The sequence below is a fragment of the Carex rostrata genome, chromosome 7 (assembly GCF_964058835.1).
Source record: "Carex rostrata chromosome 7, lpCarRost1.2, whole genome shotgun sequence".
NCBI lineage: Eukaryota > Viridiplantae > Streptophyta > Magnoliopsida > Poales > Cyperaceae > Carex > Carex rostrata.
Window position 1 is genome coordinate 8,609,521 of NC_135924.1, and position 15,833 is coordinate 8,625,353.

A 15,833-nucleotide genomic window follows, 5' to 3' on the forward strand; every position below is an offset into this window, starting at 1 on the left:
AAGTTCAACATTTTATTATTCTACCACAAGTAACCTCACAACTAAACAGTCTCATACTTCAATTTGCAAGAGTTTTATGTTCTCTAACACACTCAGATTATTTGAAAATATGCACATCAAAATCTCAATTAATTTTTTAAACAGTGGTTGGCACAAAGCAGTAAGATCTCAAAAAATAATATTCTTTTTCCATTTGGGCATTTCATCAAACACTTGAAAGACATGCATCAATGCAATAAAATTAACTCAAAAATTAATGCCTTACACGTATTACTCTCCTAAAGCAACTGAAGGCATAGTTTGATTTTGATTCGAAAATTTGGTCCAAGCAATGAGCAAATAAAAAAAGGGGCAATGAAATCCACGTTTTACTTCCTAGTCAAACTTGAATTTAGTGATTAAATAAACTTACAATACTTTGAGTTGCCGCTGCTTCTTTTCAAAGCTATAATCCTTGAGAATGCCGTGAAATACAGACCCATACAAATTGAGAATTGAGAGGTCGTAGGAAGAAGGAGATCCCAATTCTCAGTGCTTCCATCTTAGTGATTTGAGAAATAGCAAGAAATTTAGAAGATCGTCGAAGAGAGACGCTATTTCTGCAAGATACGTGAAATCAGTTTTGAACCGGGGTTTTTACATGGTTAGTTCAGCGACTTTATAAAAACCCGACCGATTAAATCGATTTTTGCCGTTTCGACTGAACAAGCGATCTTTTAAATGAATCGAACCGTATAGGGGTCCGGTTCTGGTTTTTTTCGGTTCAACCGGCGGTCCGGTCCGGTTCTGATAACACTGGTTCTATCATGAACTTTTTTATCGTTCGAAGCATGAGTCTCAAATGCTTGTTCCTTTTCGAGTTGAAAAGGTACTGACATTTGAAGCAAATAATAAAAAGAAGGTACATGTAAAGATTTAATTCTTTTTGTCCGCATGATTGGAAGTGGCTGAGATTTTTTCCTCGAAAATTCTTACAGAATTTATAATAATTTACATTGAGCGTGAAGTTCAATTAAAAAAAAAAAAGAGTGAGTATATGGTACTATGGATATCACGGGTTGGTCCGTAATACGACTCAATATTCGACTTTTCAAAATCCTAACGGTCGATCCGAACTGTTTATCTTGTTATCCATATTAATATGTGTTTGGAGACCAAATTTTACATTTTTTGAAATTTTTTTACTATTTTTTTAGATATTTAGAAAATCACTTGATCTGAAAATTCTGGACCATCCAAAAACAGTGATTTTCAATAAATATAAAAAAATAGTAAAAAACTTTCAAAAAAATGTAAAATTTGGTCTCCAAACACATATTAATATGGAGAACAAGATAAATGGTTCGGATCAACCGTTAGGATTTTGAAAAGTTAAATATTGAGCCGTATTACGGACCAAATCGTAATATGCATAGTACTATAGACACTAAAAAAAAATAGTAAAATGGCTAAAGGCGGGTCCATGCAGCTGCTGTATATTTTCACAGCGTAATTAATGCCATGACCATTTATTACTTATTTAATTGCCATAATTACTAGATGTTATTTCCTCTTTTCTCTTGATTTTGCATAAAATATATATCTTTACAAAGGACACATAATAATCCAAAAACCCATTGAAAAAAATAAAATTAACGAGTTATCATCGACTTGGAGGATTTTTATTCAAAACGACATTGAGAAAGATTCTGAATTTTTTTATCAATTTTAAGTTTAGAGCGGATAATTTATTATGCTAGCATGGTAGATGATAGCTGATAGATGTATAATTTGTATTGTCATGTATGGTGGCGCTATCATTTTTATTTCAGAAGCTGATGTCGAGATTATTCATGATACAAATATATAATTTACATTTAGTATACGTACTGTGTTATAATCAACTCACGTTCAATTTTTATAAGTATTTATGGAATTTTCTTTAGTGACTGTCAATATAATTTGTGGAGACGGATAAATTAACCAGTAAACAATGTCGATATATAGATATTTTGTAATACAATAAAATATGTCATATTTGTAATATATTTAAAATTTTTAGAGATGTAACGAGATAAAAATAAGGAATACGACACAATATGGATTTATTCTACTAACCTTAACTTTAAAGAAAGAAATTTATATAGTAATATATGATAGAGAGACAACTTTAGACACAATTATTTATTTTATAAACAAAATTTTAAGGAGAGAAAATTTGAATAATCTTATGTAGAGAGAAGTGGTGTTTAAAGTAAAGAATATTGATGAATAAAACGGTTCATACATTTTAATTTTTTTGACCACGTTGTGCTAATTTTTGAAAAAATGGCTGCAAGGCCCGCTTCATTATGAAACTGATTAAAATTATATACTATTGTTCAGAATTCCACATAATATCAGGGAAACAATCCTCTGGAACAGACAAAATAGAGACAATCATACAAACACAACATTAACAATCCACACAAAAGAGTTCAGTAAATCTAGTCCAAAGCAAAACAAGCAATTTGGATCCATCATCGGAAGAGGAAGGCAGCTGGAGAGCTGAGTTTGATGGGACAGCTTGAATAGGGATAAGATTTGTATCTTGGGGCATCCATTTGTTCAGTTCAGAAGAGTCTTCATCTAATCCTGTCCAATAAAGCATCGTAGACAATATGATTGTTTTATTGTTTATGCCTCTTGTATTCTGCACTACAAATCGCCGTGGGAGGGAGCCCTCTTGTCAACACTTGGTAAGATTTCAACAACAATGGACACGTTGTGCTAATAAAAATATGAGGAGGATTCAAATGCTTTCATTTTTTGTGCCTCTACCATGCCTCCATTTTTTAAAACATTAATAATTTAAAATTTAAAACTTAAAAGTCAAAATAAAACCGTTGGATATGATCTATATCATTCTATCTATGCATATGTAAAAAATTATGACATTTCAATTTTATTTGAGTTGTCATCAAGATCTTGTTAAAAAACTTACTAATATGAATCATTTATAGACGTTGATTTTTGAACTTATTGATTCATATAAAAACAAAATTGAAATGTCATAAATTTTTATGAGCACATATAGAAAATAACATAGATCACGTCTAATAGTTTTATTTTAACTTTTAAGTTTTAAATTTTGAGTTATTAATGTTTTAAAAAATAGAGACATGATGGAGACAAAAAAAGTAGAGGTATTTGAACCCTCCTCAACATTGATTGGTATTAATATAATCGATCCTACAAGGAAGGCGAACTAGTTACTTCATATTAGCTGTACTAAATTACAATCGCCACCTTCATGCATCTTCGGCAGTTATCAAGCGGAAACAAGCAAGTCATGAAGGCCGAAGGCTCACCAGTAATTAGTAAATTGCCATAATTATTATTTTACCGAGGTTTTTTCTGCAAAAAGGCCGAAGGGTCACTAGTAAGTTACCATAATTAGTATTTTACCGAGGTTTTTCCCGCAAAAGATAGTAAGAGAACAGTACAATAAGTATGGCAAGTACAAGCCATGAAACCAGCGAAAGCCGCCGGTTTAACCCCTATCTCGTTCAAAATCTAAGCGGGATTTTCTTCCTGTTCCTATCGGGCTATCACCACACTAAATTTTCACAATCGTGTACGTTTTACTCTGGAGTCTGGTAGTGAACTAAAGTAAATTACTAATTATTATTAAATAAAAAAAAGCCCGACTAATGTTAATATGTTATTACCATTTATACTCCACACGTGTTATGAGTGTAAAGTCGTAAACTATCGGCAGTAGCAATATATCTTTTTCTAACCCCGTCGGATCGATGAATTATTATCTCTGAGATAACTCAAATTTTGAGTTAGGTCAAGACCGTTCGATTTAAATACACGCGAATATTGAAGCCCCCCGTGCATTGTAGTCATGGGTCGGATTGGTCCAAATTCTGATCGGACGGTGATAAACAAATTTAAATGGTGCGTTAATGCAGAGGAAGCAAACTCCGGATTCCATCCCTCTCTTCCACAATACGCGTTCCCGCCTCTTCGAATCCCCAATAAATAGTCAAATCTAACCCTACAAAATTACAAACCCATTTACATTTCCTCCTCCGATTTTACCTGTCCAAACAAGACAGGTGCGAGCAAAAAGAATACCCAGCTGCATTGGCTCCTCTCTGTTACTTTTTTTTTTAAGCAATTTTCTTTGCGATAAAAGATGAGAAGGAAGAAGGTGGTCGATCGGGCATTTTCTTCTCCTGGAGTGAAAGCCCATTCGTCTACTGTGGGGTTGCGAGAGCATCCTAGGAGAGAGGGAAGGTCTACGAAAGTGGTGGACTACATTGAGTTTTTTAAGGTCTGATCTAGCTTTTTCTTCTTAATTGACTTTTGGGGGTATTTTCTTAAGTCAGTTGTTTAGGACTTTTCTGATTATACATCCTTGTTATGTTTATTTTTAGTGTCTCGAAGTAGAAGTATTAGTATTGCTTCAGCCAATATCTTCATTTAATCATTATTTTAGGCAAACTATTAGTGTGATATCTAAGAGTTGTTCTGGATTCTAGGTATTCAACTGAAAGAATGGAGCTTTTCTCCATTAAAAAATTGATCTTACCTTCTTCCCTCTATTATCTGCCTTTTGTTTTCACTTTTCTGGTGTTTCCTCACACAAGAATTTTGCAACTACATCCTCAGAACCTTTTTTACTGGGAATGATTTATCCATAAATAGCCAAAATTTCTGCAAAATCTCACTCAGGTGGATGTGCAAAGTATCGAATGACTTGTATGGAGGGTTAAAGCTGTTAAAGGATTTTCACTGTAATGCCATTTATTCTTTCAATACAAGATAAATTGAAGTTAGTTCATAACTATTAACTTTTCTATTATTTACCTCCGAAAAAAAGAAAACAACTTTCATATACAAATACTTTTGTTGTCTTTCTGTCACATTTAGATTGATTCTGAAGATGAAGAGACTGGGAATAAGAGAAAGAGAAAGAGAGCAGAGAAATCTGCCACAAGAAAATCTCCAGAAACTCCTTGCAAGGTACATTTTTTATTACAAAAAGATCCAGCAGAAGTGTATTCATTGTTCTTTTATTTTATTTTAACTCTCTCTCATTATGTACGGTTCAAGGATGGGAATGGCAAGGCTACAGCTAATGGGATAAAGCAAAGTTCAGGCAATTCTGATGAGGTAGGGCTAATATTATGTTGCATGGATAGTCGGGTCTTGATGAGAATATTGTTTGGGATTTTATACATATACTGTTTATATAGGAATATGTTTAGATTTAGTCCTTGAAATTATTTATATACATTATAATGATTAGACCACAGAAAATCCAGTCTGCAAACCTCATTTCTTTCTCCTGTGAAATAAGCTGGAATAAGTATCCTCTTAGCACAATAATGGCCCCACAATTCTATTGAAAGGTGTCGCTTTGCCTTGCCAAAGCTATAAAATGAGGTGAGGTGGGTCAGAATCCAAGTCATTCAAGGGCTGTTGATCAGCCTGCATCTAAAGGTTATGGGATTAGTAAGGCATTGCTGATGCAACACGTGCACCTACTCCAAATCTGAAATTCATTGTGAGATGTGAACTAGCTAATAAGATAAAAATCACGTCCATATCACATGTGAATCCGTGTTTGATATGTATTAGATACAGGTACACTTACTAGGATTGTATATGGGAAACAAGGCTTGTAGAAATTAATCTCACACCAGGTGCTTAATATTTTTGACTTAATTTATGCATTGGTTATTCCCACCTTTTGTGCTTCTAGGTTGAAAAAAGTGATAGCTTGGCAAACAGAAGGAAACCTGAGAACATAGGTTCTAAGGAAAACAATTCTGTGGTACTTGAGAATTTATATTGTCAATATTTGCATCTTGTCTAAGACAACTATTTTTCTTGTTTTGCTGATGGTATTATTTTTTTCCCAGCATGATGAAAATTACGAATTAAATATTCAGAAGAGATGCAAGACCAAGCAAAATGATACTAAGGTTTTCTGTCTACCAATTTTCAGGAGTCTATTCCCCGTTTCTTTTTTATTAGGTTATTTCATTTTAGGAATTGAACGTTACTACTCTTGGGGGCATTCGGCACCAATTTTAGCTGCAAGTATATAAAAAAGTTGATTTCTTTATCTTGTCCCTTGAAAAAAAAAATGATGCCTTTTTAAAAATAGCTTTAATGGTTCTTAAGATGAAAGAAATCAATGCACTATAATTGTCAAGAGTTTAAGTATGTTCCTTTCTAATGATAAGACTCAAGTATCAGCCTGAAGTGCTATATAATGACGTAGTGCCTTAATTACCATCTCGGCTTGTAAATACCATGATTTACTTTTCTGTTGACTATTGCTATGGCAATCACTGTTTCCATGTATACATATGAGCACAAATTTATCTAAATCTCGTAAATAATCCCAAAAAGAAGCTGAGCAAGAGGGTTAATTAATAGGTTTAAGTTTAGCTAGGAAAGTTTAATGATGTTCATATTTTTTATTTGTTTATAGATGGGGAAGAGAAAGTTATTGAAAGGAGAGGATGCTTTAATGTGTCACCAGTGCCAAAGAAACGACAAAGGAAGAGTGGTGCATTGCACTGTTTGTAAAACTAAACGATTCTGTGTCCCCTGCATGACGCGCTGGTATTTCATCATTGCAAATTTGCAGTTCCTGAATTCAATTTACATATCTTTTTGTTTAAGATTACAGATGTCTTGTTATGTAAAAGTGCCAAAGGGGGATTTCAATACCAATTTTAACTGAATATTTTGATTAGGTACCCCCTCTTGTCAGAAAAGGAAATTGCTGAGAAGTGCCCGGTTTGTCGCGGAAATTGTAACTGCAAAGGTTGCCTTAGAAAAATAAATCTGGTACTGTAAAGATTCTTCCTTCTTGCTAGTACTTAGTTGAAATGTAGATCCTGTTGTCCTATTAGTTTTAATCGTTTTTCCCTTTGTCCTTCTCATTTCAGAATTGCGAGAAGAAAGGAACTCCTGAGACAAAGTTATCAAGAGAAGATGAAGTTATGTATGCAAGGCGGATTGTGAAATATTTATACCCTTGGTTAAAGGAGTTTCATGATGAGCAAATTGCAGAGAAAGAAATTGAGGCCAGAATCAAAGGTAGTTAAACCTTTTGCCTTTGCATTTGTAATGCTATGTGGTAATATTTATACTTCTTGCTATGTTTTTTCTCATGCACTTTTACTCTGTCAACTTTAAAGGTCTTGACGCAAAAGAGCTTGAGCTACCACTAGCTAAATGTGATATGGATGAGCGGATGTACTGGTATGATCTTCTCTCTGAATTTGTGTATCTTTTTGCAAATTCTTGTGTGTTCTAACACTTATTAAATGTTTCTTGTGTAGTAATAGTTGTAAAACCTCCATTATTGACTTTCACCGGACCTGCCATAATTGTGCTTATGATCTCTGTCTTATCTGCTGTCGGGAGTTTCGGGAACATCATCCACTTACAGCTGATGAGACTGTGTCCCACAAAGAGACTTTGCTGCATAGTGATGTAATGCCTGGTGCCAAAGTGAAAGTGCAGGATGGCCTAGAGGCAGCAACCAATGGCGAATTGGCATTGCCAGGTGAAATGCCTGTGCTAGGTAGAGAAGAAACAACACTAAATGATAAAGTGGCTGCCCCATTTGGTAAAGAGGCATTGCCGGTAGGTGAAGTGGCAATTCAAGGTTGTGCAGAGGTGCCAGGTGGGGAAGAGGTGGTGTCTGCTATAAGAACTGATGAGTGGACCCCATTAGCCAATGGTCAAATACCATGCCCACCAGAGAAACTTGGGGGTTGTGGTAGCTCAGTTTTACAATTGAAATCGGTTGTTGGAGAAAATGTTGTCTCTCAGTTGTTTCAAAAGATCACTGAAATGGCCAGGGCAAACCCAAACTTTGAAGATGGGTTTATTAGTAAATGTGACTGCTCAGCAAAACGTGGTAAACTAAATTCTAGGAAAGCAGCTAACAGAAAGGATACAAGGGATAATTATGTGTATTGTCCCCTGGGAAGGGAGGCAGAGGGGGAATTGGGTCATTTCCAGAAGCACTGGATGAAGGGTGAACCTGTAATTGTACGGGACGTACTTGAGCTGACATCAGGTCTGAGTTGGGAGCCAATGGTGATGTGGCGTGCCCTAAGAGAGACCAAGATTAAGGATCAAGTTGAGAGACTGGCTGTAATGGCCCTTGATTGCCGGAACTGGAGTTTTGTATGTATCTTACTTTGAAGTACATTTAACAGTCAAATCGGTACACGGCCATTATTTTCTGACTGGTGTGAAATAAATATCAGTTCATTCTGGAACTTAATCGGACTCTATATAATAAGTTTATCCTTAAAATTTGTAAAATGCTCCTTGCTGCAGGCTTCTTGACAGTTTGTTTTCCTGGCTTTTAGAGTCAATTCAAATTGGTAAAATGAACTTTTATAGGACACATGATAACAGTGTTTCCTTTTGTATCTGACTTGTTTGTTATTTGTACAATAAATCCATAATGAGAATGACATTACAACACCTGATTTTGTAATCTTTTATCTTGCAATTAGTCATTTCTTAAATTATATCTATAAATAGTTTTCTTCCTAATTTTGGCAGATAGAGATAAATATACACCAGTTCTTTACTGGCTATGAAAAGGGGCTTTCCCACGAGGATAGTTGGCCCCAGCTGCTAAAGTTAAAAGACTGGCCGCCTGAAAGCTCATTTGATGAGAGGTTACCACGTCACGGAGTCGAATTTGTTGCTGCACTGCCTTTCAAAGATTACTCTGATCCCAGATGTGGACCCCTCAATCTGGCTGTGAAGCTGCCAGCAAAAATGCTAAAGCCTGACTTGGGCCCAAAGACTTACATTGCATATGGAATTAGAGAGGAGCTGGTGGAGGGTGATTCTGTTACTAAACTTCACTGCGACATGTCTGATGCGGTAACTTTAGATGTTTTTCCCTTCTTTTATATATATCAATAGATCCCTCAGGGTGAAGATTGCTTGTTTGAATACCATATAGTTTTTTCTGAGGAAGGATTGGTGTGTTGACTTGGTGCCTCCAAACATAACCATTCCCTGTAGTTCATGTTACATGGTACGCATTGATACCAAAATTGTTTAGGTTTTTGAAGTCCCTCTCTTTAACCCCAATTCCAGATTTTGTTTTAGTCATGTCATTCCATATTGTTTTTCTACTTGAGTATCAATTTTCAGACAGAGTCTGTACATCTAAATTTTGTATGTAGGTAAATTCTAATACAAATAGTTTCTCTTGTTTTACCAGGTCAACATTTTGACACATACTTCAGGAGTAAAGATCACTGCTGACCACCGGAAAGCCATAGAAAAAAAACATAGAAAATCTAATGGTGTGGACGAGAAGAAAAATAAAAATACAACAACAGAATTTGATGATTTAGAAATTGAAGAGTATGGTGGTGCTCTGTGGGATATTTGGCGAAGGGAAGATGTACCTAAATTGAAGGAATATCTCATGAAATATTCAAAGGAATTTACACATTACGAGAACAAGCCCGTGGAAAAGGTTGGTGCTCTTTTTTATACTGATTCTTAAAATTATCAGGATGGCCCTCCCTTGGATGAGTGATATGAGATTTTGTGGTACTATTGATAGGTTGACCACCCTATTCATGACCAATCTTTCTATTTGACTATGGATCATAAAAGGAGGCTGAAGGAGGAATCTGGTAGGTTGAAATTTCTTATTTTTGGCTCATCTATTTGCTATTGGAAATTTTTGCATTGTTACTCTTGTGAGATACAAATCAAATAACTTCTAAATGTGTTTTTATATCTTAAAAAAAAATATTCTTTCATTTTGCTCGTAGGAATTGAGGCATGGACATTTGAGCAAAAGCTTGGTGAGGCAGTGTTTATCCCAGCTGGCTGCCCTCATCAAGTTAGAAACCTAAAGGTACTAAACCAAACTTTATATGCATGTTTTGGTCTGACAGAATGCTGATGTTAGTTTGTTTCTTTTTATTTGTTTTTTGTTATGTATTAAACAGTCATGTATAAAGGTGGCACTCGATTTTGTATCACCTGAGAACTTTGGCCAATGTATTGAACTCTCCAATGAGTTTCGTCTCCTTCCTGAAGGCCACCGAGCCAAGGAAGATAAACTTGAGGTTTGTCATAAATCTCATGCATTCAAGTGCACACGGGGACAAAAAGTTTGTGACTCTATGGTTTAATGTGCAACAGGTCAAGAAAATGGCAATTTATGCTCTGAAGAATGCCATTGATGACATCGAAGGTAAAAACAAGAAGAAAGCCACTGATGATGCTGCGGGTAAAAGGCGTAAGGTTCAAAAGAAGATGACCAGGCACCGACGGTGAGCTAAAAATTGTCTTGACTTAGATGATTCTTTTTCGATAGTATGTACCGTAGCTAGGTTTTTGGTGATTTCATTATACTAATTGTTAATTCAAGCTGGAATTGAATTTTTTTTAATTAGTTGGTCTGGCCAAATCCCCTTATTTTACTCTGGCAAAATTATAAAATACGGCTGACTGGGCACAAACACCTAGCAAACTCTTTATAAGTTGAGTTCCACTTTCTGTCAGGCAAAATGCTAAAACAAAAAAGAAGTCAGGTTTTCACGGAAAAGAAAAAGTTGCAGTGGAAATGGAGCAAGCAGAAAGTAAGCTAAAAGAGAAGGAAATTGAAAGTGGTCATGAATCTGAAAAGCATAGCCCAGAAGTGGCAAGTGATAAGGGGGATAAACCTGAAGAAAGGGAAACTCCAAAGGGAGATAAGCACAAAGAAGAAACAATTGACAGAGTTAACAGTGAAGAACACAGTGGAACCCTTAAGGAACCAAATGTGTATCAAAGGTGAGTTAGACCTATCTATTTTTTCTTTGGCATGTTTACAATAAAAAAAAATATTTTAGGCTCTATCTATATTTGTTCTTTTAACATCCAACACTTATTTTCTGCGGCGGTAAGATACTTGGATTACAACAAAGTTATCTCCATGGGTTTAAACTCATATTGGGCTTCATAAATTTAAACTTTGAAGTTCACCCTTCGGCCAAATTTGAAGTTGTTAGACGAAACTATCCATGATTTAATAACTTGATGGCAATGTATTTGGTTTTGCAGGCTGCCCAAGGGAAACAAGGCAAAAGAAAATATCACTAAAGAAAATAATCTAGTAGAGCATGCAACTGAAAGAGAGGCAACTTCTGACAAGGAAAGGATGGATAATGGCAGCGGTGTAGTGGTGAACGGAGTGCCGAAGAAGCGTGGAAGGTAAGCTTACCGAACTGTTGCCAGTTAAAACCATGAAACTCATATAAACACCAAATTCGACTGTGTCGAATTCTAGGAACATATTGTTATTCTTTTGAAGGTTGTGCATCTCATAAATTTGTTTGACTAACAAACAGTACACTGTTATGTTTCTTAACAGACCTAAGAAAAATAATATATTGAGTGAGAACGGAGATAAATTGTTACCTGAAGATATGGCAAATGATGGAAATGATCAACCTGGTGAAGCTGCAAAAGATAATGTGAATGAGCACAAGGAAGATGCACCCAAGGAAGGAGTCAGCTGCCAAGAGCAAAATAGAACCACTGAGAACATAAGAGGGTGTAGAAGGTGAGTTTCAGCATTCTGTGTTCTCTTAACATTCTGTGAAAATCATACTTGTGTTGCAGCTTAAATTCAGGCCCGTATTTAAGAATTATGGTACGAATAGCACATATTTATTTCCTTAGTGGTGAGATATTTGGATCACAATTAGGAGTTCATGGGTTTGAAATGACCTATTTGCATAATAATGGACTTGGAAGTTGGGACTTGGAGCTTTGTCGTTGAGATAATATTAGTTTGGAATTTGATATAAGCCCCAAATTTATACTCCTTGTTTGAAATTTCAAATAAACCCCAAATTCGACTGTTTGGAATTCTAGGAACATCTTGTTATTCTTTTGAAGGCTTATAAATTTGTTTGACTAACAGACATTACACTGTTATTTTTTCGCAACAGACGTAAGAGAGTTAAACAAGATCCAGAAGCTGAAAGCATAGAAATAACATCAGAAAGAGAAAGTCCAGCAAGCAAGGTTAAGAAGGATATGAAGGTTGAAGGGCCTGAGGAAGCTGGTATGAAAAGGAAGTGTGGAAGGTGAGCCTACTGAACTGTTGCCAGTTAAAAACAAGTCTATTATATCATTTTAGGCTTTGTCAGTGAGATAATATTAGTTTGGAATTTCATATAAGCCCAAAATATATATTCCATGTTTGGAATTTCATATAAACACCAAATTCGACTGTTTGGAATTCTAGGAACATATTGTTATTCTTTTGAGGGCGGTGCATCTCATAAATTTGTTTGACTAACAAACAGTACACGGTTATGTTTCTTAACAGACCTAAGAAACATGATCCAGAATCTGAAAGCAGAGAAAGAACATCAGAAATAGAAAATCCAGCAAAAAAATTTAAGAAGGATATCAAGGGTGAAGGGCCTAAAGAACCTGGTTTGGAAAGGAAGGGTGGAAGGTGAGCTCTTTGAACTGATATGATATTGACCAGACAATGCTTTGGGAAGGGGGTTGCTAACATGTTATAAGGCCTAAAATTTCATGAAAGAACACTAAGCTTGGAAGAGATCAAGATGCCCTTATTTATACAGCTCTTTTCTTTAGAATAGGCATCAGCTTAGGTTAAACCAATTTTGTTGAAACATTTTGTATATGTACTCAAGTAGTCAAGTTAACATGGGAAGTTATCTCATTGATTGGGCCGGGCCAAATTGTGTTACATTTTTCAATGTAGTAATGCCATTTAGATGCAAACTTGCACATTACCCTCTGGAGTTCCCTGTTAATAAGGTAATATTTTGCTGTGGTGTCAGATCAAATGCTAAAATGGATAAGGAGTTGAAAGCTGCAGACAAAGGAAGAGCATCAGATGAAGAGGATCAAGCTGAATGTCCAAAAGAAAATAATATGTCAAGTGAGAATGGAGATAAATTGATAACTGAAGATATGGCAATTGATGGAAAGGATCAACCTGCTGAAGCTGCAAAAGACAATGTGGATAAGCACAAGGGAGATGCACCCAAGGAAGGAGTCAGCTACAAAAGAGGGCGTGGAAGGTGAGTTTCAGCATTCTGTGTTCTTTTAACATTTCTGTGAAAATCATATTTGTTGCAGCTTTAATGTAAGCCCTTATTTAAGAATTATGGTACAAATAGCACATATTTATTTCATTAGTGGTGAGATATTTGGATCACAATTAGGAGTTCTTGGGTTTGAAACGCCCAATATTTGCATAATAATGGATTTTGAAGTTGCAACTTTGGGCTTTGTCGTCGAGATAATATTAGTACGGAATTTTATATTAGCCCCAAATTTATATTCCCTGTTTGGAATTTCATATAAACCCCAAATTCGACTGTTTGGAATTCTAGGAACATATTGTCATTCTTTTGAATGCTGTGCATCTCATAAATTTGTTTGACTAACAAACAGTACACTGTTATGTTTTGTAACAGACCTAAAAAAGTTAGGCAAGATATAGAATCTGAAAGCATAGAAAAAACATCAGAAATAGAAAATTCAGCAACCAAGGTTAAGAAGGATATCAAGGGTGGAGGACCCAAGGAAGCTGGTATGAAAAGGAAGCATGGAAGGTGAGCTCTCTGAACTGGTATGGTATTTGACCAGACAGTGCTTTGGGAAGGGGTTGCTAATATGTTAGAAGGCCTGAATTCTCAGAAATGAACACTAAGCCAGGAAGGGATCAAGATGCCCTTTATTTATACAGCTCTTTTCTTTAGAATATACATCAACTAAGGATAAACTGATTTTGTTGAAACATTTAGTACAATGTACTTAGGTTAACATGGGAAGTTGATTGATTGATTAGGACGGGCCGAGCCAAATTGTGTTACAATATAGTAATGCCAATTAGATGCAAACTTGCCCATTATGGTATGGAGATAGCTGTTAATAAGGTAATATTTCACTGTTGTGTCAGGTCAAATGCTAAAGTGGATAAGGAGTTGAAAGATGAAGACAACAGAAGAGCATTGGATGAAGAGGATCCAGCTGAACATCCAAAACCAAATAATATCTCGAGTGAGAACGGAGATAAATTGATACCTGAAGATATGGCAATTGATCGAAAGGATCAACCTGATGAAGCTGCAATATATAATGTGGATAAGCACAAGGAAGATGTACCCAACGAAGTTGTCAGCGTTCAAGAGCAAAATGAAGCCACCAAGAACATAAAAGGGCATGGAAGGTGAGTTTCAGCACTGTGTTCTTTTAACATTTCTGTTGAAAAATTATACTTGTGTTGTAGCTTCAATGTAAGCCTTTAATTAAGAATTGTGGTGTGAATAGCACATATTCATTTCATTAGTGGATTTTGAAATGCCCCATATTTGCATAGTAATGGATTATGAAGTTGGAACTTCCACTATTTGATTGACCATTAAAGGTATCATAACTAAAGTTAGAAGAAACAAAATCCGAGAAAAATATTGTGATGCACATTTTGAGGTGTTGCTTGTCATTTTCCTGGTTTAATTGCATAGCACAAATATGTCTTGCTTAACAGATTAATGTGTGTATTTCTCTACTTCTGCTGTTCCAAGTTATGAATGAACTTTTATTTTACAGATCAAAGAAAGGGAATGAAGATGCTGAAACCAAACAAAAATTAATAGAAGAGCCTGTGAAAAGGAAGCGTGGCAGGTGATCTTTGTTTTCTCCTGATCAGCACACGGCAAAGTATTAGTGTTTCTCTATATCTATGTTTAAATTCGACAACTCTTAATTTTGTGTAGGCCACGAAAAGCAAAAGTGAAGAATGAAAAAAACTTGATGGCATCAGAGAAAGAAGAAAAAAGAGCTGGAGGTAACTTGATGATCAAAGGAACCTTGCTGAAGAAAGAACCCAAAGAAATGTTGACAGAAGTTTCAAAAGCTGTAACTGAGAAAAATCCGAAGGACTTTGAGTCACCATTCAGAGGAGAACAAGTGGAGGCCTGAGATCCCTAAATTACTGTTAGGTTTTATTTTTGTTATCCTATGGTTTCTAAGAGGAAGAAACCTTATGCTAAATTAGTACTCCCTAAACTTATAGCAGCCGGTAGTTCCTTCGAGGTAATTTTGTATATTTTTCTACCCAAAGGTCATAGTATTTCAGCCCCCATTTTGATTTCTCTGGACTCTGCAGAAATGTGAACGGGCAGTGGTCTATTAAGGGCTGGTTTTTTGTTAAATAGTTAGAAGTTAGAAAGACGACTGGAATATTTATAAAATATATGCTCTTTCTCCCCTTTATTCATCTGGTTGCTATTCAAGTTTTGCGTAACCGTCCAACTCTCTTGGTGGAAAACTTTTTGGCAGTAATACTTGCCGATTTTTTTATTAATAGAAGATAAAGAAATAAAATATCATGAAAGGCGATTGATTTGACGAAAATTTTATATCCAAGTAGAACGGGAATGATTATTCCGTTCAAGGGACGTGAGATTATATCCCGTCCAGATAACAAATCTGAGCTGCATTGCTAACACCGCTAATCGAGTAAAAGAAAAAAAAAACTAAAACCCGGACGCATCAATCAACTCTGTCCGACTTTTTTATTTTTTTTAATAATAACATGGTTGGAGCTGCCATTTGCCGATTTTTTTAAAAATACCCATTTAATAAATAAAATTAATAAAAATAACCAGAATATCAAGAAATTTCTAAAAATACCCCCCTGCGGATAATATCCGCGCCCCGGAATATTAATTCCCCCCCGCGGATATTATCCGCGCCCCGGATTAAAAAATCCCCCCCGCGGATAATATCCGCGCTCCGGGCCG

At 35.6% G+C, this 15,833-nt stretch overlaps 1 protein-coding gene across 1 annotated transcript; it reads left to right on the top strand.

The window, feature by feature from the left end:
- The first annotated feature begins 4,070 nt into the window (after nucleotides 1-4,070).
- Nucleotides 4,071-15,296, top strand: LOC144556700 (uncharacterized). Its single transcript, XM_078305097.1, has 26 exons — nucleotides 4,071-4,303; nucleotides 4,903-4,995; nucleotides 5,086-5,145; nucleotides 5,738-5,809; nucleotides 5,898-5,960; nucleotides 6,476-6,609; nucleotides 6,744-6,837; nucleotides 6,939-7,089; nucleotides 7,191-7,254; nucleotides 7,335-8,190; nucleotides 8,578-8,907; nucleotides 9,254-9,514; nucleotides 9,605-9,677; nucleotides 9,819-9,904; nucleotides 9,999-10,118; nucleotides 10,195-10,325; nucleotides 10,558-10,827; nucleotides 11,098-11,247; nucleotides 11,408-11,599; nucleotides 11,991-12,128; nucleotides 12,374-12,505; nucleotides 12,861-13,103; nucleotides 13,503-13,640; nucleotides 13,988-14,257; nucleotides 14,638-14,712; nucleotides 14,805-15,296. Exons 1-26 carry the CDS (start codon nucleotides 4,166-4,168, stop codon nucleotides 15,007-15,009), a joined length of 4,539 nt encoding a protein of 1,512 aa, XP_078161223.1. The 5' UTR covers nucleotides 4,071-4,165; the 3' UTR covers nucleotides 15,010-15,296.
- Nucleotides 15,297-15,833: the final 537 nt, after the last annotated feature.